This window comes from Penicillium bovifimosum (assembly GCF_028826915.1).
Source record: "Penicillium bovifimosum strain IBT 22155 chromosome Unknown utg000005l_segment0_segment0, whole genome shotgun sequence".
In the NCBI taxonomy this organism is placed as follows: domain Eukaryota; kingdom Fungi; phylum Ascomycota; class Eurotiomycetes; order Eurotiales; family Aspergillaceae; genus Penicillium; species Penicillium bovifimosum.
This window is the reverse complement of record NW_026622714.1, coordinates 5,916,476-5,942,406: the sequence shown is the minus strand read 5'-3', so window position 1 is coordinate 5,942,406 and position 25,931 is coordinate 5,916,476. Positions and strand designations below refer to the sequence as shown.

General features: G+C 49.1%; 10 protein-coding genes across 10 annotated transcripts; 2 read left to right on the top strand and 8 right to left on the bottom strand.

The window, feature by feature from the left end:
* Positions 1–353: 353 nt before the first annotated feature.
* N7515_007483 (heme-dependent oxidative N-demethylase family protein) lies at positions 354–1,417 on the bottom strand (the record flags this gene model as incomplete). Its single annotated transcript, XM_056668227.1, has 3 exons — positions 354–744; positions 810–932; positions 990–1,417. The coding sequence occupies 3 exons, from the start codon at positions 1,415–1,417 to the stop codon at positions 354–356; spliced, it is 942 nt and encodes a 313-aa protein (XP_056521823.1).
* Positions 1,418–4,339: 2,922 nt separating this feature from the next.
* N7515_007482 (MFS transporter) lies at positions 4,340–6,390 on the bottom strand (the record flags this gene model as incomplete). The annotated part of the gene is made up of 6 exons (XM_056668226.1): positions 4,340–4,995; positions 5,055–5,102; positions 5,163–5,538; positions 5,597–6,010; positions 6,075–6,262; positions 6,336–6,390. 6 exons carry the CDS (start codon positions 6,388–6,390, stop codon positions 4,340–4,342), a joined length of 1,737 nt encoding a protein of 578 aa, XP_056521822.1.
* A 1,597-nt stretch (positions 6,391–7,987) lies between these two features.
* Positions 7,988–9,900, bottom strand: N7515_007481 (alpha-amylase; the record flags this gene model as incomplete). Its single annotated transcript, XM_056668225.1, has 6 exons — positions 7,988–8,065; positions 8,149–8,345; positions 8,400–8,631; positions 8,690–8,710; positions 8,761–8,784; positions 8,842–9,900. 6 exons carry the CDS (start codon positions 9,898–9,900, stop codon positions 7,988–7,990), a joined length of 1,611 nt encoding a protein of 536 aa, XP_056521821.1.
* Positions 9,901–10,758: 858 nt separating this feature from the next.
* Positions 10,759–11,532, bottom strand: N7515_007480 (DUF3632 domain-containing protein; the record flags this gene model as incomplete). Its single annotated transcript, XM_056668224.1, has 1 exon — positions 10,759–11,532. One exon carries the CDS (start codon positions 11,530–11,532, stop codon positions 10,759–10,761), a length of 774 nt encoding a protein of 257 aa, XP_056521820.1.
* A 584-nt stretch (positions 11,533–12,116) lies between these two features.
* On the bottom strand, positions 12,117–13,328 carry N7515_007479 (protein kinase family protein; the record flags this gene model as incomplete). Its single annotated transcript, XM_056668223.1, has 1 exon — positions 12,117–13,328. The coding sequence occupies one exon, from the start codon at positions 13,326–13,328 to the stop codon at positions 12,117–12,119; it is 1,212 nt and encodes a 403-aa protein (XP_056521819.1).
* A 545-nt stretch (positions 13,329–13,873) lies between these two features.
* N7515_007478 (putative proline racemase) lies at positions 13,874–15,073 on the top strand (the record flags this gene model as incomplete). The annotated part of the gene is made up of 1 exon (XM_056668222.1): positions 13,874–15,073. The coding sequence occupies one exon, from the start codon at positions 13,874–13,876 to the stop codon at positions 15,071–15,073; it is 1,200 nt and encodes a 399-aa protein (XP_056521818.1).
* Positions 15,074–15,575: 502 nt separating this feature from the next.
* On the bottom strand, positions 15,576–16,696 carry N7515_007477 (putative mitochondrial phosphate carrier protein (Mir1); the record flags this gene model as incomplete). Its single annotated transcript, XM_056668221.1, has 4 exons — positions 15,576–15,960; positions 16,026–16,445; positions 16,512–16,582; positions 16,643–16,696. The coding sequence occupies 4 exons, from the start codon at positions 16,694–16,696 to the stop codon at positions 15,576–15,578; spliced, it is 930 nt and encodes a 309-aa protein (XP_056521817.1).
* Positions 16,697–18,123: 1,427 nt separating this feature from the next.
* Positions 18,124–18,722, top strand: N7515_007476 (uncharacterized protein; the record flags this gene model as incomplete). Its single annotated transcript, XM_056668220.1, has 2 exons — positions 18,124–18,189; positions 18,282–18,722. The coding sequence occupies 2 exons, from the start codon at positions 18,124–18,126 to the stop codon at positions 18,720–18,722; spliced, it is 507 nt and encodes a 168-aa protein (XP_056521816.1).
* Positions 18,723–21,238: 2,516 nt separating this feature from the next.
* On the bottom strand, positions 21,239–23,532 carry N7515_007475 (polynucleotide adenylyltransferase; the record flags this gene model as incomplete). Its single annotated transcript, XM_056668219.1, has 8 exons — positions 21,239–21,292; positions 21,432–21,573; positions 21,627–21,741; positions 21,795–22,416; positions 22,468–22,679; positions 22,741–23,115; positions 23,179–23,327; positions 23,384–23,532. 8 exons carry the CDS (start codon positions 23,530–23,532, stop codon positions 21,239–21,241), a joined length of 1,818 nt encoding a protein of 605 aa, XP_056521815.1.
* Positions 23,533–24,042: 510 nt separating this feature from the next.
* On the bottom strand, positions 24,043–25,419 carry N7515_007474 (homoserine acetyltransferase family protein; the record flags this gene model as incomplete). The annotated part of the gene is made up of 6 exons (XM_056668218.1): positions 24,043–24,155; positions 24,209–24,288; positions 24,342–24,489; positions 24,548–24,657; positions 24,724–25,219; positions 25,275–25,419. 6 exons carry the CDS (start codon positions 25,417–25,419, stop codon positions 24,043–24,045), a joined length of 1,092 nt encoding a protein of 363 aa, XP_056521814.1.
* Between the last annotated feature and the right edge of the window lie 512 nt (positions 25,420–25,931).

The window sequence follows — 25,931 nt, the reverse complement described above, 5'->3', positions numbered from 1 at the left end:
CTTTATTTCTTTTCATATAGCTATCTTCAATCGTACATAGATTTGGACTTAGTCCACCCTCGACCTCTCATCTTTACTTTGTACTCGAAAGGTCATTATAGATGTTGCTCTGCTGCAATAGCATGTTGTAATTCCAAGGGTAATCTGTCTTTGTCGTAGACTCGTGTTCTCATCAAATTAGACATGAGTATACATCATTCTCCCAATCAGCAAACCAATGCAAAACACAACAAACCAGACAAAACAAAACAACTTTTGAGTTGTTGAACAAAAGCCCGACCCATTTTGACCCTTCCAGAGTACCCAAACGCGACAAATCAAATGTAGTCCTGTCAAACACATCCTCTCACTGCTCATTCCTCAATCTTCTCTTCGCCAACTCGTTGCCGATGATATTCCAAAACTTTTGCCCCCCAAACATCTCTCCCCTTATATTCACCCACATAATCAGGCCAACTCCTCATCTCCTTGGCAAGATTCTCCAGCTCATCCATGGGAAGCTCATCCAAAGGCGTAAGGTACGTCTTGACGCCGAAGACAATGGCCCCCGTGCGCGGCAGGCGGCGAAAGGTCTGCCTCTCGCGACGTATGAGGATCTCAGATGGGCGTGGATTGCTCAGTTCCTTTTCACAAAGAGAATTGGGCCGATAGAGAATATCTGTCAGGTTCTCGTTTGGTGCCTTGATTTCAACGAAGTAGTTGGAGCGTTCCATCGGGGTGGTTGGAGTAAGACGGGCAAGAAATCTTGAAGTTTATGGTCAGTATCTATATTCTGTTCTTGTGTTTGGTCTGGTATAGAACACACTTACTTGCTAACGGAGCTGGCAACTTGTTGGTGCCATAGTGGCACCGGGCCATGCAGTTGCGAGATAGTCCAGCCAATTCTCTGATTCACTGTCCACCCCGTTGGGAAGAGGCTGGCGCTAGCTGCCCTGTCTTATGTTAGAATTGGCGAGACTGGATTCGATGGGTGCCAGAGGTCAACATACAAGTAATATTCCCCCTCCTCATTCATCATCAGAATACTGAGATCCTCCATTGCCAGACGGACGGCGGCTTCGAGTGCCTCGGTCAATCCCTCATTGGGATCACGTCCGCTGACTGGGAATTTGTCACCAGTCATGTGGTTTTTAATGAACTTTTGATCGTTGTGTCTCGACATCTCGAACATATTAGGGAAACGCTCGCAGAGAAAATCGGAAACCTCCTCCAGTGCTTCTTGGCACGGTTCAATTGACTCCGGCAGACAACGCAAGACTTTCTCCCTTTTCTCCTGGAGCAATTGGGTCCGTACCCGGTGCTCGTCTATATAATTCTTGTCGAGAGTGAGCCAGTTGTGGGCGTCAAGCTTGCGGATGTCCATCAGCACGCGGTACCGTTCTCTGCCTTTTATGGGCTGCGCTGGGTACGGTGCCATGCGTCTGATGTCTGATGACTTTGCTGCATTTTCTGAGCAGGCCGTCTTTTTGAACTCTTCTAACCACTGAAGCAGTTGCTTTTGATGCCTGACTGCGAAAAGAAAGACGAAGAGCGGAATCGCCACGAGTGAAAAGATCATACTTCCCTCTATAAAAGAACCAAACTTTTGATTTTGAGAATGAAACGAGAAATCCAAAAGCACTGGGACTCAAAGGAATGAAAAGAAAGAAAGAGAAGCTTGTGATGACGAACTATGGCCGAGCGGGATGGATATGAATACTATAAATATCACTACGAATAGGGTATGAAGTCACCTCGGGACCCGACAGCAAACTACGATCACCAGACAACAAGTCAGCTTGACTAGTCTCGGTCAAAAATTGGATAGCTCAAGGGTATGGCAGCTGCATTCCACATTCCTGATCCAGCGAGCTTGTGCCTGCGGAACTGCTGTGATACGCCCAGGGATTCCCCGCAAAAAAAAAAGAGTATTCGGGGAGTATTGACAGCAGCCACATGATCTCCGACTTTTTTATATTTTCTTACATTTTTGCATGTTTTTTGTTAAATTTTTTCTACATCGAGACCAGGGCTGTGCACTGAACAAGGCAATTAGACAATCGGCTCCACTGAGAGTGGAGAAGATGACAAGCAAACCCTCAACCTCTCACTGGTCCTTAAGCTTCTCTTTCCAGTCGGACATGAGCGCTTAGAAAGTATGTGGACTCGGCCGGCTCCTGTAGCCCCGGCACCCCAGCACCCACGATCTAGGCACTGGAGATGCCCCCGGTCTTTAGCTTCAAACCATCGACAAGCTCTCTGTCCGTGCGCTGAACCGTCAGGTTTGCCGATAGAACCCCTTTGAACAGCCAGGCTTCTCCGGATATCCTTGGAGAGTCCATTTGTGCAGGAGTTGATGCGAACCGCGTCAGGCGCTTGCCAGCAATGTCATGTTTGTCTCCCCTACCCAAAGGAAATACCCAAAAGCCGAACAGACTGGATGTTTGATCTGAGTCAGGCCCAGAGTATTTCAGCTCCAGGGGAAATATTGATCGGCCCCACCTGTCTAAATTATGCCTTTTGGGGGGACACATATTAGATCTGACTGGCCCGGAGCCCGATCTAGTTCACACATCACACTGTCACTGAGCTAGATGGGCACATGGGATTAACTAGTCTGACGTATCATACCCCTCCAAGACCCGTGGGGTGGGTATCAAGGGGGGTTCTTTTGCTTTGACTTCAAAGGGTCCGTCCTTTGTCAATCCCGTCTTGAATCAGAGATACTAGGATCACGATATCTTGCAGGGGTTTCTACAGATACACTTGGGTTGAGATAGCTGGAGAATGTTGGGCGAACAATGACATTGCTTGGTCGACCTGCGTTAGATCAAACATACCTAAAAACAGGAAACGAGAAAATAACTAGAACCGAGATCACAGAAAGCTGTCCCACACTCTTCAGCGATCACCAGGACCAAAATACCCTTTTTTTTTTGGAGGCTCCACAGCCTCTGGGGTGTTCCCCGGGGCCGCTGCAACCGCACATCAGCCCCTTTCGCGCAAAGCGCGTTTGCCGCTGTTATTCTTCTTCGCTCGGACCTGCAGAGTACGCAAGCTGATTCTATATTTTCCCAGTCTGGCGGATTTTCATGATTTTCAGCTTCCCTGCACGTTTCCTTTCGCCTCCACCGTCATAGCTCCCCCGATATGCACCTGCAAAACGGATTTTTTCCACACAGACCACCCAAGCCGTAAATCGAATCGATCTGGTTATGTTTTGCAGATGTCTAAATATTCGCCACCGCGCAGGATCTTCAATTGTTTGCGCATTTCATTCGTAACCAGACGAGTAGGAAATGCCATACATCCAAGTACGGCATACTAACTTACCTGACTTAGAAGATGAAATCCTTTCATCTTTTCCCTTGAGATTGACTAGTTCAGAATCCGAAATTCCCCCAGAACCAATCAATGGCGACATTCAGTCTTCCTCTCAGGCTATTGCACATAACATAGAGTCTGGAACGTCCAGTAGATCCCTGCAACGATTAAACTTCTTCATCCTGGCTCTTAGGGTGCAGGCCAATGCAAGTCAACGGGACTTTGGCAATTGCCTTTTCTTAGTCCGATGTACTTCTTTTTTCTTTTTCTTTTTGCCCCTGTGCACAGACAACGCCATCACGCGCAATCAGTAGTCTTTGAAGTTTGATTAACGGTCAGAATGAAGGCAGTTCCAGTTGGTCACAGACTGGGCGTTTGCCTTGTTCGGGTACTGTCTTACGTATAAGCCCTTATTTCCTTATTTCCTAGAGATCGAGTTGATTTTCTTTGCATTAGTTGCTCCAGCCGAGATAAGCCTGGAAAGTCTATTTTTCAGGGAGTCAGGAGTGAGGATCCGGTGGGCTGTGTTCTCGTTTAGGGCTGACTGGGCGTCACATGAGTCTTTTGACTGGCATTTCTAGCGATCCAAAGTTTGCTATGCCTACTCCTTCTAATAAGTTGATGATTTCATTAAGACTAGACTAAGAATTATCGTCCCTAACTAGTGGATCACCAGTCATTTCAGTAAAGTAACGCTCGCCCAATGCAAGTCCTGGTCCCTGGAAAATGTAGACGCCGCGGATATGAGGAAACAAAAAAGAAAAACATAATGAAGAGCAGGCACCTATGCGAACGTTCTCCGTTCGAAGTGAGCGGAGTCCGAGACAGTGGATACCGGTCCTGTCACTTAAACATTAATAAGGCCGGGGGTATGGTCGTGTTTCGCCTCGTGAAGAAAAAAGAAAGATCAAGAACTTTTGGATCGCCAACCAGATGAAAACCGAAAAGAAAAAAACAGCAGAACAAACGTCCGCCATGCTGCCGTTGAAAGGTCTCTCCCATCAGGGTAGAAAAGTCGGAAGACAAGCTTCCTAGCTCAGCAAATAATCGACGCCTTATCCGTGCGAGCAGTATCAATCCTCGTCATCGAAATCCCAGTATTGCGAGAAGGAATAGGCGCAAGTGTATCATCCCCATTCGCCATGCGCTCTTCCCTCTCCAACTCCAACCGCTCAACCTCCCGAATCCGCTTCAGCTCCTGGCAGAACTTACTATTAGCTCTGATCCGATCACCGTAGCGAATAAATGCAAACGGAATAACCGAAACTCCCAGACTGAGGAATGCAATCAGACTGCAGGCCCAGGGAACACCGAGCCGGTTGAACATCGGCTTGGCCGCGAGCGGGAGGACGGCGCCGAAGATACTGCGCGTGCAGCTTGCAGCGGACTGGGCGCTGGCGGAGAGGGTTTCGTATGCGTCCGTTAGGTAGTTTAGCATTGCCATGAAGATGAGAAGGTAGCCCATTCCGAAGGGGATGCCGGAGAGGAAGGGGACGACCCAATGGATGTTTGGTGAGGCGGTCCAGCCGACCCAGAAGAGGGAGATGACGTAGAGAGGGCCGCCGATGCAGGCGAGTGGGAGACGGCGGTATTCTTCGATGAAGGCCCAGGGGGCGTTACGGGCTTTTGCTCGGGCTAGATAGCCATCGTACCATAGGAAGACGAAACAGGCGAGAATGGCGCCGATGCCGACTGTTGTGAGGGTTAGGAATTGGTGTGCCGAGATAAGACTGGGTGAATGTATAACTTACTGGGTAGAAACATCAAGCCAGAAACACCAGGGCTCATTTTGTAGATACCTGCATGTTTTTCCGTTAGTTTTGTGTTTATTTCGAATGGACTCTGGGACGGTCACCGACCTTGGAAGATGATTGGATATGCCTCAAAATAGAGGTAGAAGATGGCATATGCGAGAGCAAGATACAACGAGCTCAAGGAAACGATGTACTCGTGCATAATCATGCGGAAGGGCCGGGAGATCGTGATGAAGAACATTTCTCGCATATTGCGACTCTCAATGTCCAATGGCGATACAATGCTTGTGTTGCCGGTATCTTTGCGCAGCTTGTGTGCGCGACGCTTGAGAATGACCGGCGCGTAGGTTTCAGGCATGAAGATGACCAGTGGTAAGCTAGCTCCTGAAAGGATGAGCCCAATCCAAAAGCACCAGCGCCAGTCGACGACAGCAACAAAGCCAGATACCCAAGGTCCGATGATTGGCCCGAACGTTGTACACTGTCGATAGATTAGCTTTGAAGTCCGAACATTTCCTCCGGGATATCTGAAGACATACAGCCATAAAATAAGCCATCAGGCGACCTCGCAGCGTTGGGTCATCATGTACGTCAGCGAACAATCCACCAACAGTGGCGATAGGCGCTGAGGCAACCATGCCGTTGAATAATCGAAATACAAGCAAAGAAGCATAGGAGTCTGCGACGGCGCACGCCAGCGTGAACACCATGAATATGCAATAGGCAATAAGAAGAGGTGGCTTCCGGCCAAAGTACTCGGAACTAGGGCCCCAGAGCAACGGTCCTAGAATATAGCCGATGAGGAAGATGGAGATGGGTAAGACGAGAGCCGTTTCATTGGTGATGTCGAACTCTTCGGCAATTTGGGGGATGGCGTTGCTGCAAATCGACGAGCCGATAGTGCTGTTCATGACCTGCATGACACCAGATGCGAGGACTAGGAATTTTCTCCTCTGTTGGACAAGTTAGGTCTGTTTAATAGAGCTTCCGGCTTGTGGTGGAGACTGTTGTACTTACTGATCTCCAATTGACGGGGTTCTCTGGATCATTAGGCCCGAAGGACACAATCGTTTTGGAGGCCACCCGACGGAATCGAGAGCTTGTAGGATTTTCATAGCGTTCTTGGATGGGCTCATGGTGAATTTCTGAATCTTGACTTTCAGAGTCATGGGATATTTGCGACTCAGAGGAAGCTTTTACATTCTCTATACAGCTGTTTAGCATCGAACTCCTAAATTACAAAACTGAAAGCCTCGGCAAAGAGTATCGGCAACTGACCTGTTGTGGACATGACCTTTTGCATGTTCTCCTCGGGAGTGGAATGGTCTGCCATCTTGAGGACGTTTGCTCAACCATGCAATTCGCAAGAAGTACGTCAGAGGAAGATTTAGCCAGGACGCAAGACTTATAAAGGAATCAAACTCGAAAAAGTTACCCCCCACAAGGTCCCAGTAGCCGTTGAGTCAGACAAATAGAAGGTGCTCTAGAAGTGGGTTCGGCTCCACATCCGTCAAGCAATTTCTGATTCTGATCCCACGTTGTTGGAAAGTCTGTGTGCGAGACCAGTTTAGAAACTACGGCGGAAAAATCTAGCCTCTCTGTCAAATTCGGTATTTGGTGGTGTTGATCATCAGGCCTGGCTCGGTTAGCACGGCTTTTCTGACGCAAAACAGGAGCCAAGATGCTGTGGATTGCTCCAGTGGCAAGTGTAGATGGCACTGTACACAGTAAACTTTCACAGGGAATCTAATCTCGCACAGTAGGCCGATTGCCACAACCTACAATAATGAAACACCAACTGGTCTGGCTGAAGATACTACAAATGAGCTGCGTAAGCTGGAAGTGATGAAGAATTCAAAGCAAATATCTCGGCCGCTTGCATCTCATCATTCGATACCTTGAATTCTCAAGCCAATACCTCTGTCGATCAATCGATTGATCGTGCATTAGCCATTTCATCTAAAGGTCTTCCTTGTTAAGTCGGTTGGAACCAATAAGGCAAGTAGGAGTGGGCTGCGAAACCACAAGTTCCCATGACATGCGTGAATTAGATCGCAGGCTAGTAGACCCAAATCGAGATAGCCAATCTTCAAGGCGAGGAAGTTCCCTGTAGCGGGGACGCCAAGTATGTCAACGGGAACGGGGTTTTCCGCACAGCGTGGGCTCGTTTGGTTTCCATTCTCGGAGAGTGGTCCCGAACACGACTCCACATTTGGCCCAAACAGTTTATAAACAGACTAAAATAGTGAATGGCGTCGCCTAGACGTCTCAATATGCCCCATTGACATTCCCCCTACTGTGTAGTATGGTACCTGACTCTTGGGCATCTCCCGAGGTCGATTCTCGGGTGTTGGGCTGCAGTCGGCCAAGCTAAGGTTCCCCGGCGTCGTTTCCGGCCGCGCCCTGACGGGTTCGGCCTTGTCGCCGATCTGCTCGGACCACCCGAAGTCATGACGAGAAGAATCTGGAAAAGTCTGCTATCCCTTGGAAATCAGGTATGAACCTGTTGGGCATTAATCCGCATTATTCTTTGGAACCTTGGAATGAAATGTCAATCGCGTGGAGATCAAATGTTTGCCAAGGGGTAAGTACTCCGTAGGTCCGTCTGGGGTTTATCGAGAAATGGAGGAAGATTCAGTGGGTCGTGAGGCCTGAGGCACCAATTTTTACAATGTTGGTGCCTTAATTTCTGCCTCACCGCAAGATCGTGACCATTGTCCATACCTATTGCCCGGGAGCCCACATGGTAGGGCAGTTTGCAGCTCCAGCGATCGAAGGTCACAGAATGTATCCCATGGCCATCCCTCTGTACGCCTAGAAAGGCGTTTGCAGCCCTAGGTGCGAAATGGTATGGATTGTTCCACAAGGAGAAATCTCGAGGTTCAAGTAAGGACAGTCTATTCCTGATGACAATATAGTTTTCTGTTCGATTAGAGACTGTATATGTCTGCATTGCTGATGACGAGACAGCGATCAGCAGCTATATCGAAGAGGAACTTGTAGACACCCTAGGATAGTTATGATATGGAACTTACAAATGTCGATTAATTTCATTTCTTCCCTGCGCCCGGAAATTGACCCAAACACTGACACTCATAGCTGCGACTGGGAACAGACCGTATCCACGGCTATTGATGAGTACCGTATCATCCCGCCAGCCAAGAATATCTGTCCACTCTTCTCCAGCGTGTCCGTGACCGACGAACATGCGCTTGTATGCTGAACCACCATTGCTGAGAATGCAGGCAAGGCCGAATGGGTGCTCATTAGTCCCGTAGCGTACAAATCCTGTTGAGTCTGTAAGAATTTCCAATCCGTATCCATGACTTGGTTTGCACTAACCAATGCAGTTCCGTCGATTGAAGTAGTCCCGTTGTTCACCGTGTGCGTATAATTTTCTGGCACGAGTGAGTATGGGGATCTTTCCGCTGCATGATGGCCCGGATTGGGATTCGGGCCCTCCGTTGACACCGTAGAGATCTCCATAGAAGATGCATGGCTGTCCTTGGCTTCGGAGGAGGATCAATGCATATGCGAGGGATTTGAAGAATGGAGCTATGATAGTCTGAGAGATCTGTAAGTGATTGTCGGTTTGAGGACTGTGTGATGGTTGAGACATGGGCGAATATCACCTCTAATGACTGGCCAGGTTGCTATAGAATAGTAAGTTTTTCTGAGCCTGTTTGGGAAGGTCTTGACATACAGTATCATGATTGCCAACAAACGTCTAATGGCAAAAGTGTGGGTTAGCAGCAGTACTTCTTCACAAGACGCTCGAGCCTACCACAGCATGCAATGGCATCTGTTCTACCAGTGTGCCTGTAAAGATCTTCCGTAAATCACCACCTGCCGTCTTCGAGATAGCCGCAAAACGCCCCAAGAGTGGAACGTCGAACAACGAGACGCCGTAATCCATTAGTTGAAGGTATTTCAAGAGCAGACACACCTCCCCTCTCCAGTACTCTGCAACTATGAAATAATCAGCGCCAACCGTCTTACGCAGATGCTTCACAAAATCTTTCTGGAAAGAGGCAGAGAAATGCTTGGCTGCATCGATCCGCATGCCACTGATTGGCAATTCATGGCCTAGCCACTCTCCCCATCTGAAGATATCAGCTCGAACCTCTGGATGAGAATGATCAAGGTCGGCGAACATTAGGTAGTCGTAGTTGCCGTACTCATCGCTCACATCCTTCGCCCAGTCTTTGTTGTGTCCCACGATTTTGTATATTGCATGCTGCTGGTTCGCCTCGTCCCAGTCCACACCTGTGAAATGTTGCGAGTGGTACTTCATCGAACTGTATTTCTCACCGCGTCCCGAGAAGTCGAATCTGACCCAGCCAGCGATGATTTCAGGCTTAGAAATTTCCATACACCTGTCTAACTGACTGTCAACATCCAAAAGCTCTCTCGATCGTTCATTGTAGGCAGTGAAATAATCACCTTTGTGATCCACCTTGACAACTGTGAACTGCTCGGTTGAATCCGCTCCAGCCTTCTGGTTCAACACTGTATCCCAGTAGATTCCGATGTCCATGTCTCGTGCAGCACACACCAAGCTTTGTAGATCTCCCTTCGAGCCCCATCGCGTGGCCCGAGTGCCCTTTTGATCGAATTCTCCAAGATCATACAGATCATAAATGTCGTATCCAATTCCAGATGGGACCATCCCTTTGCAACCGGGAGGGATCCATATGTTATCGACACCGATCTCTTTGAGGTCCGGAAGTGCTTTGCGGAGGCGCTGCCAGTGGCGCTGGTCTGCCGGCACGTGCCATTCAAAGCCCTGTATCATGAGTTTGTTTTCAGGGAAAGACCACGCTGGTCGCTTTTCAGTGAGCATGATGGTATCTGGGTAAAGAATAAAGTATTTAGCTCGTGTCAATGCAAATTTGGCATATGAATCATTGAAGTCACCTTCGATTTCTCGCCACTTCCTGGCCCTTCTCCGGATCTTTAAGCAGCAACTCAGGAATGACAACATTTCAACAATCTCTATCGCGAGGGTGTGATGGGCTCTAACCAGTGCAAGACTTGAATGCTAGAGGAGGTTATGGGTATGTGATAATAATCAAATGTCCGACGCCCTTCAAAAGCCAGGGCCTGGCGGAACTGAAGAGTGACACTGGCATACCCTGCTGTGCGAGATACATTGCTGTGGAGGGTTTGATGGGACGCTCTTTGGAGCCCTCAAAGCGTTTTCTAGTTGCAAAACACTATCCATTCACCTTCCATATATTTTGCTCTTACCAAGCAGTGTTTATAATTAGGACTTCCTCATGGAGACTGCGCTCATACGGCCACAACTTCACCACCCTAAGGGGGAACAGCTCCCAGTCAGCTTGTACAACTGGTCAATGCGATGAACCAGTGTCACAAATAGCTGATGTGTAGACTTTAGTCTACGGTAGATATACAGAGTAAATGCATGGGGTTATCCATAGTATTTTCTTTGTCCAGTACTAAACCTCGGATCACGGGAACCAATGACCAATGCAGCCAAACATACAATAACTGGCTGTGCAGAGATGTCTCATTCCGCGGCTTTGAAATGGCATTGCAATCAACACGTGTCCAGTGTAACGTGGCCAACTGCGCGGCATACAGAGAGATCCTCTATTGCATTAATGATGAATCTTCATCCATAACTTACTCTGTAAACAGTAATGTGTTTATATGATGAACATCATGCATCCACATCTCAATTCTCAATCTTCTGCATCATCGACACAGCCTCGCTGGCTGATGTCTTCAGTTCATCTCCGATCGCAAGCTCAGTTCTAGCCATATCCCCAAATCTCTTTCTCCAAAGCTGCCATCTCTCCTTGGAGAACCCGTGTCTTCCTTCCCAAAGCGGGCCACCCCTCCCCAAAGCACCATCAAATTCCTCATTCCACTCATAGATCTCTTTCCCAAGAATACTGATCCACGCCGCCGCAGCAGGAATCAATGCTTCGAGACTCTCAGGCGATAGCTCCTCCGTCGGTGTCTCCAATGCCTCGCGCAGCGTAATCAGTGCAAACCACGAGTAAGCGAAAACAGGTTCCTTCGTCGCCATCAAGCGCGCGACCAATTTGTCCCGGTTGATAATTTGCGAAATCGTGCTCTGTCGACGGTCCGGTGGACTGGCATCAACGTTTTTATTCCATTCATCGCGGAATTGCCAGCCAAGGGTTGGCAGGTCTTTCCAGACTTGCTTCTCATAGAGCAGGATGGGCTCTCCGCTCGATGTTTTCGCATCTGGGAGTTTCGAGAGTTGGACTAAGACGTCCACAATCTTGTCATGTTGTTGTGGCAATTCGTATGCACATTTGATTATCAGTTTCCAGAGGCTGGTGATGCCTTCTTCTGGTTCTTCTTCGTTTGCCAGCGAGATTGAAGCCAGGTGCTCGGCGGCTTTCTGTGCAGAGATGCTGTCGCTGAATAGGTCATGGAGAATGGCGAGGCGAGAGGCGGACATTTCATCGGTAGCCATTTTGGAAGACGTCAATCTGTGATTACACGTTCGTGTAAGAGGTCTGATATGTGATTGTACTGGGAGATGTAGTGAGGTTGGAGAATTCTGAACCCGGGTTTTGTATGATTTAACAGTTTTCTTATCGGCGTGAATCACCGTCAAGTAAGCTGTTGGAAGACCAAGATTTAGGTAGTATTGGGCTCCGTGGCCTCTATCTACTAATATCATTGGCTGTGGTCAGAGTTTCAACCGCACCTTAGTTTAGGATGATAGTATCGAGTGCGCTAGCCAAGGCAGCATAGTTATCAATCACAACAGAATTTCTGCAATCAAATTGTAACTAGACATCTTTGCGGCCGAATCATATTTATATGGGCAGCCAGAAATATTTGCCCACGCAACCTCCGCGGGGTCCCAACTTCCATAAGCGGGGTCACCTATGTCAAACCTTCCTAATCGGGTACATGATCGCTGACTCTATCCTCCCTACAACAAACATGTACAGTTCAGAGATACGGAGGAATTACTACAGCAGTTGAAAACAGTGGCCAATTTAATGTGGCGCAAAATGATCAGGTTGTAGGTCACATCTGAACCACATTTCAATCGATATACTGACAAATCTTCAACCGAGAGATTGCCTCGGATGAAGTCCACCTGTTGTGGACATTCTCTTCAGTAAGATGATCCGCAACCAACCTGAGGGTTCCCGCAAAAGAGCTGTTCCCAGCGTTCGACGCAATCTCTGTCAAAAGCTTTCCATAGGCCCAAACATCATTCATTCGACGTGTATGGAATGGAAGATCCAAGGGTGATATTTCATGCCGTATCTCTGGAGCACGCCACTGGTACGTTACTCCACCTATGCCGCTTATATCAATAAGGATCGCATTGCCATCATTGTCGAGAACAATATTCGAAGGCTTTATATCCATATGGGTTTTCTTTGCGCGGTGGAAAACATCCAAAGCATTGCCAATCTGGACAGCCCATCGCTCCCAGTGGAATTCCCTAACACGCTCTTCATTAAGAACACGTTGTAAGGAGCCACCGCTATAGTACTCCATCAGAATCCCGTTAACAACCATTTGTTGGACACAATTCTGACAAGTCGCGTATGGGTTGGCGAACACCGCAATACCAGCTGGCTGAACGATCCCTGGCACGCCTTTGAATTGTTCGAGATTTTCAAGTTCTTGTTGTATCACATCTGAATCGCGTGGTAGGTAAAGGGGCCGATTGACTACCTTGAGAATATATGATTTTCCGTCGCGCTTGTGTAAAACCCGTGACACTGCGGCGGAGATTTCATCCTCTTCCTCCAATTCGGCGACATTGATGGCTCGAAAAGACGGAAATTGGAGGCATGGCGGATAAACCACTCTTGATGGGTCCTCTCGAATATGGAATTGCAGATTTTTGGTGTGTTTTGCAAACCCATTGGTGTCTTCTGGTTCGCGATATAGCTTCACAGGCTCGGTTGTTTCCGAGTCTCCGTTCAAGATCACTTCGGTCACAGTGTTATCCAGAAGAGCCATCGATCGAAAATCAATCAACCTCACAAAGTCTTGGAATTCACTTCGTCGTTCGCGCTTTGGTTTGATTTGCTTTGGCTCAGCATCATGGGTATGACAGTAGATTGTGCCCTCAAATGTTACTTTGATCCACCATTTTCTGTCTTGAAAATAGTAGACCAGATTCTGCGAGCGACTGTCAGGCTCAGGCTTTCTTCCAACTCGAAAGTTCCTGTCTTCACAGTACGATATTAATTCAAGGTCAGGAGTCGTAAAAAGAGGAGCTACTGCGGCTGGCATTGTGACTTCCAAGGTATGATCAGTGGAATGGGTAGTAAGTAGTTTCTCTTTTTCTGATTTTTAGACTGAGCAATGAGCATATCATCTGGATATGCGGGATTGCATCAAAAGAGAAAGGTTTAGTCGAGGGGTAGGTCTTTTACACCGTCTTTCCTCCAGTTAAACATTTATCACGTGACATCAAATGGTATGAGATCGCCAAGAAAGGGCCAAATGTCACTTACTCAGTCCCCAATGTGTCGTTATATTATGTAGCTATGTGTACACCTAGAGTACACATTTGATTATCAGTTTCCAGAGGCTGGTGATGCTTCTAGGATGTATGGCCAGTGCTCGATCCACTTTTCTGGGCAACACTGGTGCTGTCATTCGACAGCTGAGGCACCCACCTGCCTGTTCTGGCGAAGGATAGGCGGCACCTCGACCCCTCGGGGCCTTATTCCGACCTCATGGAACCTGGAATATAAGATTCACCAACAGCCCACATTGACAACTCCCTGTATAACCATCAACCCGATTCCAGAAAATAACCTATCCCTCACACCATGGAACAACCACACCTCGCAGGTCCCAGCCCCATCAACCCAATAACCTGCGTAGACATGCACACAGCAGGCGAACCAACCCGGATAATCTGGAACAACATCCCACCACTAGCAGGCACCCTTCTCGAACAAAGAGCACAAGCAAAGTCACGATTCGACGAATTCCGTCGACTCCTCATGCTCGAACCGCGCGGGCACTACGATATGTACGGCGCCATCTTACGTCCGGAGACCGAGCTCGTTGTCTCGGGCCAAGCTGATATGGGCGTTTTGTTTATGCATAACGAAGGGTTCTCGACGATGTGTGGACATGGGACTATCGCGTTGGGCCGATTTCTTGTCGATGTTGATGAGAAGATTTTTCCCCGTCGGAAACATTTGAGCTATGACCCTGACTCTCGTACGACTGCTCTGAATTTGCATGTTCCCTGTGGAATCGTGCGGGTTACGGTCCCTACTTTGAGCTCTGGGAAGTCAGATGCGGAGCGTCCGGTGTCGTTTGTTTCGGTGCCGTCGTTTGCGACTGCTACTTCTTTGACGGTTTCGGTGCCGGAGAAGTATCGTTGGGCTGAGCTGGGTGGGAGGAGCTCCGTTACGGTTGACATTGCGTATGGGGGTGCGTACTACTGTATGGTTAGTGCGGAGGAGTTGGGGTTCCCTGGTGGGCTTGGGGAGGTTGCTTTGCAGGATATGGACCGTGCGAGCAAGTTGCTCAAGGAGACCGTGGTTGCCAATCCGGAGCTGCAATATCTTACTCGGGATAGCAGGACGGCGGAGGAGGGGTTCTTGTACGGGGTCATGATCACAGACTCGCGGCTTGGACACGTCAGTGCCGTGGAGGGATCGGCGGCTTCTCGTGCCCAGTTGGATGCTGGAAGTGAGGAGACGGGGCTGTGCTTCTTTGCCAATCAGCAGATTGACAGGTCTCCCACTGGGAGCTGTGTTGCTGCGAGGGTGGCTCTTGCCTATGCTGCAGGATCTTTGGCTAAAGGGGAGAAGAGGGTCTATAATTCTCTAGTGACTCGTGCTCATAGAGGTCTTGCTGGCTTTGTTGGGTCCGTCTTTGATGATGCTGGGTCTGGTGGTGTACGAGTCTGTGTGGAGGGATATGCATACTATACCGGTTATCACACTTTCGTAGTAGAGAAGGAAGATGGCCTTGGGGTGGATGGATTCTCTGTCAGGGACATTGCTTTGTAGGTGGTTGTGCAATTGTATGTTTATATTGCATATGAAAGCCTGGATTGTCAACTCAATCGGGATCTGGGCCGGTGGCCTCGCCTCGACAGGGCGCGGCTGCCACTGGACCACTCTGTCCCATTCGTCACTCTTTCTTGAGGGTATGCGGTCGCTTCCTATTCCTGATCAAGGTAATTTCCTGCTAAAAAGTCAGGAAAAATAACTGGCTAATGAAAAGAGGGTAATGAATTCAGTCATATCCTTGGAGCAGCACTGTCCTGCATACAAGGGCGGCAACCATCGATATCCAAAAGAATGCAATTTTTGCAATTTTGACTGCGACACTACTACAAAGACAAGGAAATGGAAATGTTTGTAATGTAACAAAAAGGCGAGCTTGTTCTTGAAAGGAAAAGGAGACAAAATATTGTACATCATGTGTGAGGGATGGACAAGGCGTAAAACAAAAGAAATTCTAAGGGTAGTCTCTATTATCCTCCCGAGCATATTAGACTCGAGTCCTCTATTTACCGATCTCAACACCGCCAGTGGCACCGAGAATGCGCTTGATGTCACCGTAGATGGCGAACTGACCGGCAGTGATGGAGCCAACCATGAAGAGACGGGCACCAATACCACCGTAAGAGCCACGGATACCGAGCTCCTTGGCGATCTTGATGAGACGGGTGACAGTACCCTCACCAGGGGCACCCTGGGTCTTGTTGATCTTGGAGAGCATGGTGTCGGCGGGCTGGGAGATGATGGCGGCGGCGAGACCGGCGATGAGACCGGAGCCGAGGTTGATACCGGTCTTGCCACTGTCGGAGAGGGTCTCCTTGTTGACGCGGGCGAGGATGGCCTCGGAGACCTTCTCGAAGACGACGAACTTGGCCATGGTGTAGGGGACCCTGGGAACGTTTGAGTTAGGGTGGAGTCTTTTGACAAAGTATATTGTGGGGAAATGAACACTTACTGCTTGAACAGGATGGGTCCGAATCCGGAGTAGAAGGCACCAATGCCCTCCTCCTTCAGGATGCGGGTCATGGCAGGGAGCAGACCGCTGGCGAAGGTAGGCTGGGAGACAAGACGGATACGGGTGGCCTCAAGAGGGCACAGGGCGATATCAGCAATGAACTCAGCGGCACCGGCGGAGGCGAGGTAGACGGCGGTGCGGTTGTTCTTGGCAGTCTCGTAGCCAAGGGCGTTGATGGACTGCTGCTTGAAGAACTCGTATCCACCGAACTTGAAGGCTCCCTGGAGGAAGTAACCGGCGGCGGTAGGACCGAAACCAGTCAGGAGAGCGCCAGCACCCTCGTTCTGGATGACCTGGCGGAATCCACCGAGCATACCGCGGTTGTAGGTGACGGGGTCAAGCTGAATACGGGTCTTGACGCTGTGATGGACCGAAAATGAGCGGATATTCGTCGCGCCGGCGAGAGCTTCGCAGAAATAAACTTACACATCGAGAGGAGTGGCAGCACCGTGGGTGATGGCGCAGCACATGGCACCAGCGAAGGAGAAGCGAGCGTACTACAGTGTTCGAGTCAGTTGAAGGCGTCGTGAGGCGAGCAGGTTCAGGTGAACACGTACGAGGTTGAGAGCGCTCATCTCAGGGACATCCTTGGGGGCGGTAGGGGCGGCCATTTTGATGGATGTGAGATAACGTAAAGAAAAACGTTAAGAGAGGAGAGGTTGGGATAAGATAGAGAAGGTCAATTGAAGCCTTTAGGAGTGGAAGAGAGAAGAAAGGATTTGAAAGGGATGGGGCCGCTGAACCCGAAAACTTTTCGCGGCCAATGCGGGAGCCGCTCGGCAGAGCCACTTCAAGTCCGATCGCCCGGTCAACCGCCTCGCATCATTCATGTTAGCATTTCATCTACATTTGATCATTGGTTTTCTATAGTTCACTTTCAGTTCGTTGAATTGGCTATATAGCACTCTTTCGGGTCAATTGTCAGTTGCTGATGGCTCACCCGTCGCCGGAATTAGGCGGGATGAGGAATGTAAAATCAGGATTTGACATCTAATCCTGATCTGGATATAGTCTAGGGCTTCCTTGGATTTTATGCCAGGCTCGTTAAGAAGGAGTGGGGGTCAATATTATTAATGCTATATTGGCCATTTGATAGAGATCTTGAGGTTCAGAAGCACAAGGCCATTGCAATATCAGACCCACGTTGCGTGGGAACGGGAAGTCGGGAACGGTGCATCAGCCACACTTCTCCCTACGTCACAGTGGACTACCGGATGTATGAAACTCGGTCCCACCAAATATCACCTTTGAGATTAATACACGAGTCCGCCAAAAGAGCAACTCAGCAACATTGGGAGTAAACCAAGAAATTGATAAAAAAAATCGTAAGAAGAGACTCAATTCACCTCAGAAACAACAGCCGAATTTCCCCTAGAAACGCCGATGTACATTAGCCGGCATAAAAGTCGATAGTTAATGCATACGGTGTAGTTAACGACCGCTTCCACACTAGTTAACTAAGTGTCGAAGTAGTTAACTATTCCATATGTTAACAGCAATGGACATTCCGAAGGCCTATGGGGAAGAAAACTTGTTGGATGCCTGTTTCTCCTATACAAACAGAACATCAACAAGACAAATGTTGCCTTAATGCCGATAGGAGCTGGAATTTCAATAATGTGAGGACAAAAAGACAAAAATAATGCTCACACTCGGAGTCGAACCGAGGATCTCATCATTACTAGTGATGCGCTTTACCACTAAGCCATGCGAGCTGTGATTGGTGGATCTTGGCCACACCTATCTATAACCGGATACTAGAAATATATACAAATGAATCCTTGTCAGTTTGAGCCCGTGAGGTAAAGATTTGGTTGGAATCACTGAGATATATGTGCCACAGAGACATTGGGAAGGAGTCATGAGCCACTCGATTCGACCTGATAGGGTGAATCGGCTCACAGTATATGTCTAGGTATCAACGAGAACATGATTGCGATGCGAAGCGCCGAAGCATCGCCTTACTTACTGTGTACTACCCGGCATAATAACACCCCTCTCGACAGGATAACATTGTCCGAGCTCCCGCCGGCGGCAGATGCTCCCAGCAGCCGGCGCGCAGGCTATTCCCGGAGGGCAATCTGGAATGCCAGGCAACGAGATGGTTCGCACTGCCTCACAGGCAATAGCAAGAACTATGACGCGACTCCGATTTTTCCCAGTACCTCTGAAAAGTCGCGCCTGTCCTATGACCAGCGGATCCCGGGTTTTTGGAAGTACGTCGATGTATTTTGGGGACATGCCACCGCCGAACGATGGGAAAAGGCGGTCTTTAATAATCCAAATGATCCCGAGGCTCCTGTCAATGATTGCACCAACATGATCTGTCTTCGAAAGGACCTTCGCGCGGCTTGGCTGGATGCACTCTTCGCCCTCCGCCCCGTTTCCCTCTCCAACGACAAGACCGAAATGGTGATCGAGTCGTACTGGCAACCGCAGTACACACACAGGCCGTTTGAGACCATCCCGATCACCACAGCAGCTCTGTCTTCCGAAAGCTCCATTGGCGTGATCGGAATGGCTGTGATGGTGGGAGAAGGAGACCAAAGACGGCCCATCGAGTCGGGTTACCGATTCAAGATGACTACCCATACAGCTACGGGCATCCGCGATACGTCGAGGAAGGTATTGTGGTGATCGGGATGGTCTCTGCGAAGGTCCTTTCGAAGACAGATCATATTGGTGCAATCATCGACAGGAGCTTCTGGATCATTTGGATTAGTAAAGACCGCCTTTTCCCATCGTTCGGCGGTGGCATGTCAAAATACAACGACGTACTTCCAAAAACCCGGGATCCACTGGCCATAGGACAGGCGGGACTTTCCAGAGGTACTGGGAAAAATCGGAGTCGCGTCATAGTTCTTGCTGTTGCCTGTGAGGACGCAGTGCGAACCATCTTGTTGTTTGGCATCCCAGATTGCCCTCCGGGAATAGCCTGCGCGCCGGCTGCTGAGAGCATCTGCCGCCGGCGGAAGCTCGGAAAATGTTGTCTTGTCGAGGGGGGGAGGAAAGGTTCTTCGTTGGTGAGGACAACAGTGCTGATCCGGTCTGGGAGGGCAGGCGGCGCCCTTCCAGTGAGGGGCAGGCGAGTGCAGGAGCGAAAGACATGAGCACCAGGGGAACGGAATTTATATCTTTCGCATTGTTTTTGATCACATGGTCAAGGTCGTATGCGTTTTGTCGCATCCTCAAGATCGTGAACCGTTACATACAGTCAAGATCGTCTCGTATTGTCGCATCAAGAAACCTCCGCGAGGAAGGCGCACGTCTTCGGTATCCGCATTCAACCCCCGCCTGGGGAAAGCGCACTATCTTGATTCCACTGTCTAGGAAGGAGCCGGCGCCAAATGCGCGCCAGCCAAATACATCGAGAACTTGAGTATGCAGAAAAATCCGACCGTCGGACGTCTCTAAATGGGTCATACATAATATCAAATGCATAGAGCTTCCTTATAGCCGTTTCATCCATTCTCGATCCCGGATTTCCTGCATACGGTTCTCGGCCATACGTGCTCGTGGAGGCATTCCCACCGGAGGAGATCTGATATGAGATGTGGAGGTAGAGAGATAGAGGCACGCTCACGCTGGATAGCATGGATGCGTCTGCGCCGGGCACTCCTAATCTCGTCCGATAACTCCACAATATCATCTATATCATCCTATCGCCGAACAGTCGGAATCCGAAATAGCGGTTACCTGTTTGGGGGAAGGCATCATAACATGATATATATCTATCACAACCTATAAACAGTGTCATGCGAACCTTGAGTCGGGCAGTTCAGGTATTTGCACGCATTAGAATGAGGCCCTTTCCCCATGATGGGAAGCCCTTACATGCAAAAGACGTCGATTTTCCGTGCTTGATTGTATGTGACTAGGAACTGATGCATCCGCATTGTGTACTGACTTCTCGAAAACCAGCATGCTCTGCATATAGTACAAGTATCTTCACAGGCGTTAAAAACGCACTGCTTCTCATCCAATCAGCTCGCATGGCTTAGTGGTAAAGCGCATCACTAGTAATGATGAGATCCTCGGTTCGACTCCGAGTGTGAGCATTTTTTTGTTTCTGGACAGTTGGTAAATTCCTCGATGTGGGCCAGTTGTGGGTGTTGGTGCTGGATTTTTGTTGGCTGTTCATCGTCCCACTTCTTACGAGATGGGCTATGGAACCAAGCACGGCCCAGACTGAACAAATTATGTATGTAGGATGAGATTAGGTTGGTTAGTTTGTCACTTTGTGGATTCATGTTGAATAAAACAAGACATCCTGGATGCTGCCCGCAGCCCAGGTGGTTGTTGTGTACTAAAATCACATGACATGGAGTCAAACAAAGTTTTAAGGAAGGTACGAAGTTCCAATTTTGGAGAGATGCGAGATTGGCTTAAGTATTACTAAACGTCATATGCTGCCAATAAGTACTAGCTCGCATAGCTCAGTTGGTAGAGCGCGTGACTAGTAATCACGAGGTCTGTCGTTCAAATCGGCATGTGAGCAATTTTTTTATAAAATTTTTGGTCTTCATCCTGACTGTTTTGTACACAGTACTATCAAGTACTAGGAATGCAAGTATATACTGCGCCGAGTCAGACAAGGCAGCTGCGCTAAAGGATCACGGAGAGGCTTGGTATGATATTACGTGTAGCCCACTTATCGTGGGACAAGTCGTTGCATTCAACTATTTGAACTATGTACCTGCAAGATAGGAAACGAGAACGTCCCGCCAGACCGTAGGCCACCCGTTGCACCGGAAACAAGAAACTACACCGAACAGATATGCAAAATAAACCCAATCCATAGGAGATACACCGTAAGAGATGGGCCCGGGTGAGGTCGACTGCTGTAAACAAAGGGGGAAGAAGTGCCTAGTCTAGCTGTTGGGCAAGCAGCACAAAAGACAAGAGACAGAAATAAGAACGAACCAACCTTGTGCTCCGTAAGCATGGAACGCTCGATGTAGAAAAGATCGAAAACTCAAGGACGCTTAGAGTTAGATGTTCGGTTCGGGGCATAGATAGCGCTGCAAACCGCATACCAGGTCAGAGACAACGGGCAATTTGAGGACGATTTGTCGAGGACGATTTGGATTCATCGTTTGATGTTGGGGACCAGCCCCGGCGGGATGGATAGAGGAAGTACGAGATAGGGCCGTTCATGCGGGGGTTGCGGAGGTGACTCGACGTTTCGCGGCTGCTTCGGTTGAATCCTGAGAATCGAAGTTGGTATTAGTCATTCTTACTTGTCGCCATGCTGGGGGTTCGTATCGCAGGGCGTTGAGATAACGGTTTCCAGGGTTAATGGTATGTCAGGTCCCATCTGATCTCGATTGTTATTTGCACACTTACGTCCAACTCGCCGATACTGCGTTTCTGGCCGGCTACCTCCGCGCTTTTCTGACCGGCTGTTTCCGCCCGCTTGACGACCTTTTTCTTCGGCCGGGAGGGTCGGGTCTCACCGGGCTGGAAGACGTCTTCGGGCAAATCGAAACTGCGAAGGATTAGATCTAATGCATATCAACCGCAGAATAAAGAGAAGCGTACTTGCGGACATGGGTAACAGCCAGTTCCATGACTGCCTCCTGGTAACCTGGCCACGAGGTGCAAGCTGCTTTGAAGATCTGTGAGTCGGTCGATATATCCAGAGATCGCGATTGGCCTGAATGAAGTTAGCAACCTAGAAAGGTCATCCAAGAGGAGCGGCGTGATTACCTGGCTCTAGAGGTTTCAACTCCAGGCCGATGTAATAAGTCGTCGTGTAGACAGTCTGGCCATCATTCCCGTTCTTTTCCTCGACTTTAATTTCGGCCGGCCCTGGAACCTCTGCATTCTCCAGCGTGTTCTGCACTGCGGCTTGGTGAGCAGCATCTTTAGTCTCGTCCGTCATCTCGGTTTTTGTGCCTTTGGCCTGGTGCTGGGTAGACCCATTCTTGACCGCATCCATTTCTTGCTCGTTGGCGACGAGATGAACTCTTTCAAACCCTTTCGGGAATGGATGAGCCACTGCAATGATGGGCTTGCGGTCTAGTGCGCCAACGAGGTGGCGTAGTTTAGACTCAACGAGACCTGACCACACAGACTCGGCTTCCTTAGTCCTACTAGACGCCGTGATGCTGAGATAGTATTTGTAGTCATGGGTAAAGAAAGTGTGGCGTGCGAAGAGATCTTCCCATGATAGCTGCTTCGTCAAGATCCTGTCTACCATATCACCACCTCGGTGCAACTCCCTAAGGATAACAGCCTTGGTGGACAGACTGATGTTGTGGGTCGCGCACATGGAAGGATATGCAGGAGTGATGATGGGCATCAGATGGAAGCGATCACCATGGTAAATCTGAGATTTATTAGTTCATATCCTCGACGAAAAATGGTGCGTCGTGCTTACCGATGGATTCCAAACTTTGATCTGGAGGGGACCGTCCTCAATCTGTTTCAACAGTACAGGTTGAGGCCACTTCCACCGTTCCATGATCTTGAAAAACTTCCCCACAATGACAGAGCCAGTCGCTTGCGGGTATAGTTGACAAACTCGAGCCACCAGCATCGCCCATGCAACACCGCCCGGGAACCCGACGATGTTGGAATAAATCGCTCGCCCTAAACAGCCACATATGAGTCAGTGAGAACAGTGGGAGTCATAACAGGTGCCAGTACATACGTTGGGCCCACAGTTTGATTGCGCGCAATGCAAGGCGGAATGTCTTTTGTTGCGGGACGAGCTCTAGTATCTCATCTGTGACACGGGTTCCATTTAGCGATCGCACCTCGCGTTCATCAAGTCCTCTGAGGTAGTCGTTGTTCTTCAGATCGAGATTCATCGGGATGGAGGGAAGCACAAGCCGGGCAAAGATCAAATCAATACTGATTCCACATAGCTCAAGCTTGATGATTGGAACGAACGCATCGGGAACAGGGGTCATCTTCTCGATAGCTCCCTCGGGGGCCATTCTTTCGAGGATAGGAGGGAATTCGGCGAAGAAGTCCTCGATCAGGACGTGTTTAGGTCCAACGACTAGCGTATCGATATCGGAGCCTAGGTGACGATTGTCAATAACGGCAAATGGGAGGATATATTCATCCGTAGCTGGCCACTTACCCGGTCCATAAACACCCAGCCTGTAGCTTCCATAAGTGAAGATTTTACCACCGGAGGCTTCAACAGCCGCAGGAGATAAACCCTTGTTGCGACTGACAACTTGAACAAACTCCACTGTAACGCGCTGGAGTAACTGCAGCACTTGTTTTCTATCCGATGAGTGTCAGTTGGGGAACCAGCGCAATACCAACAAATGTAAACATACCTCCGTTCCGTTTCAGCCGGTAGCTCAAAGTTGTTCTGAGCCTTCAGCTCGGCGATGAGATCGTCGTCTGCAGCAAGCTCATCTTTGGTCGGCAAGGTAGATGCTATCGGGGGCGTAACACCCCATTGTCGGGCAGGCGCTGTTGCCATTGCGGGAAGGAGCCGATATGATTAAATTCAGGACTTGTCTTACAAGCTCTGATAGGATAGGGATCAGATAACGAAAGACGAGTTGGTGACAACGTCGACGGCAAGCAGTGTGACAGGGGATTGAATTTAGGCCAAGGCGAGACGAAGGTGGGGAATTGTATGAAAAGAAAAACAAGATCGCGAACAAGACGCGAAGAGAAGGCAGAGAAGGAGACAATGGAATTAGAGATGGAGTCGCAAGGTTCATCAGCCATCTGCGCTTCCAGACCGGGGAAGTCGCTTACTCATTGTCACATGATCGCAATATACATCCAAGGCCGAGAGATTCAAATGTGGTATCAATGGACTTTGCTATTGGCAATCACAAACTACATTACGTATGGCTGCGTGCAGGGTAAGTACTTAGACTGAGGTACACGTAACTGTATTAACATCGACCTGTCATCATGTCATCGCCTCTGACCACTGCTATGGTCAGTTGAGACTTGAGCGCGCTTGAAACCTTCTGGGTCACTGGGTGAGAGAATCGACCCCGTCACCTTTGTTGTCTGCAAAGAACTGGGCAAGCTTATTATCAAGCCACTTCACGTCATCCTTACTGTTACCGGGGCCTCCTGCCCAATCTGAATATCGAGTCAGCTTATTATGGACGCTCATCAAGACTTAGTATGCTTACGGCCCCAAATGGACGGGAACACACCAAGTGTTCCAATACCTGGCTTCATGCAAGCGACTTCATACTCCGAGTCTTCTGGTCTAAAATGATAACACTGTCAGCGTTGGCTCGTTAATGAGTAATTCCAACTTACGGGAAATAGAGATCTGTCTTGGACGGCAAGACGAGCGCTTTCGCTTTGATGGATGCCATTGCCTTTTCGAAGTCACCACTGTATAGCTCTTGTTGCGAGACATCACCATTCTGCCAGGTCTGCAGTAGTACCAACAGATTCTCGGGTTCTTAAAAAACTTCTCTTAGTTTCGAGATTCACCCGGGAGCTCGAGGGTCAAGCCATACCTTTGGAACAAGCCCACTTTTCCCAGAAGTTGACCATGAAGTCTTCGAGATCTTTGAACTTCAGCTCAGTTTCATATAGTCTGTGTCGATAGAATGCTTGACTAAATCCCCTGTTATCAATGCCTTGGGTAAGTATCAAAGTATCAACTAAGGGTGGAAATTATGGCAATCCTTACCAGCCAGCATACACACGGCCCATTGCTTTGAGGCCAACATCCTTCTCTTCCGCTGTCCATGTATACGCCTCTGCGGTCTCTCTATCAAGCCCAATGTTCCCTGTCCCTGCTGAACGGCTCTTTTTGACTGCAATCAGGGATGTCTTCACACCCTCGATGAAGACCTGATTGTGCGGAGAAGTTTTCGCAGATGCACAAAAGGGGACCACAATATCCATGAAGTCAGGATACTGCGTTGCCCATTGGAAAGTCTGGGCTCCTCCCATAGACCACCCAACAACAGCGCGCAGATGCTTGATGCCTAAGTGCTGAGTGACAAGCTCATACTGCGCCCGCACATTGTCGTAAAATGACACCTTCGGGAATGGCCCAGCACTCGGCCGATTTGATGGAGAGGATGACTGGCCGGCTCCGAAAAGGGCTGGGATGATGATGAAGAAATTGGCTGGGTTCAGGAACTTGTCTTCTCCAATCAACCAGACGTTGTCGGAGATCACTGGAGCGAGTGTTAGACCAATTCTACAGAGAAAATAAACCCACTCTAAACATACTTCCAGAGAACCAAGTTGGATAGACGATTGCTGGAGATTTAGGGTCGCCGAATGTCTTGTATGCGATATGGCAATCCGTGATCTTCTCGCCGCTCTGGAGCTCCCAGTCTCCAAGCTTGTAAATTTTATATTGTTCCTGTGACATGATGAGACACTTTCTGAAATTTCAGAATCAGAAAGTTAAGATGGATCTGTCAGTACTCGCTGGTGGGCCGGGGTGGCGGAAGTTCTTGTCTTTATGTTGTACCGTTGGAGATACCTCGCAACCCCGCTCTGCTGATTCCCTGTCAATTTGTCACAGATAGTGTAGTGGGAGAACTGCACGATGGCGCAGTTCTCCCACTACAATAGGTACTTGGAGACCTTGCCAAGGATCTTTGGAAGCTTCCAAGGTTCCAGGGCGACATATCTAGTAAGTATCTCAGATAGCCCTGGAAGTTCAGTCTTGATTGTAGCCAGGTACCTCCTGAGTTAATCCCCTTACATATCCATTTAGACCCGATGTGGAAGATGGAAGGATGGGCCCTGGCTATGGGCGAGGATGCCCTTCTCCGTACGAACTTGGGGGCCCTTGGGGAGAATTCATAAGCACACAGTGGAGCTCTCCGGGGTAACCTTGGAAGATCAAAGATCCCCCCCCAGCTGAGCCCTTTTGCC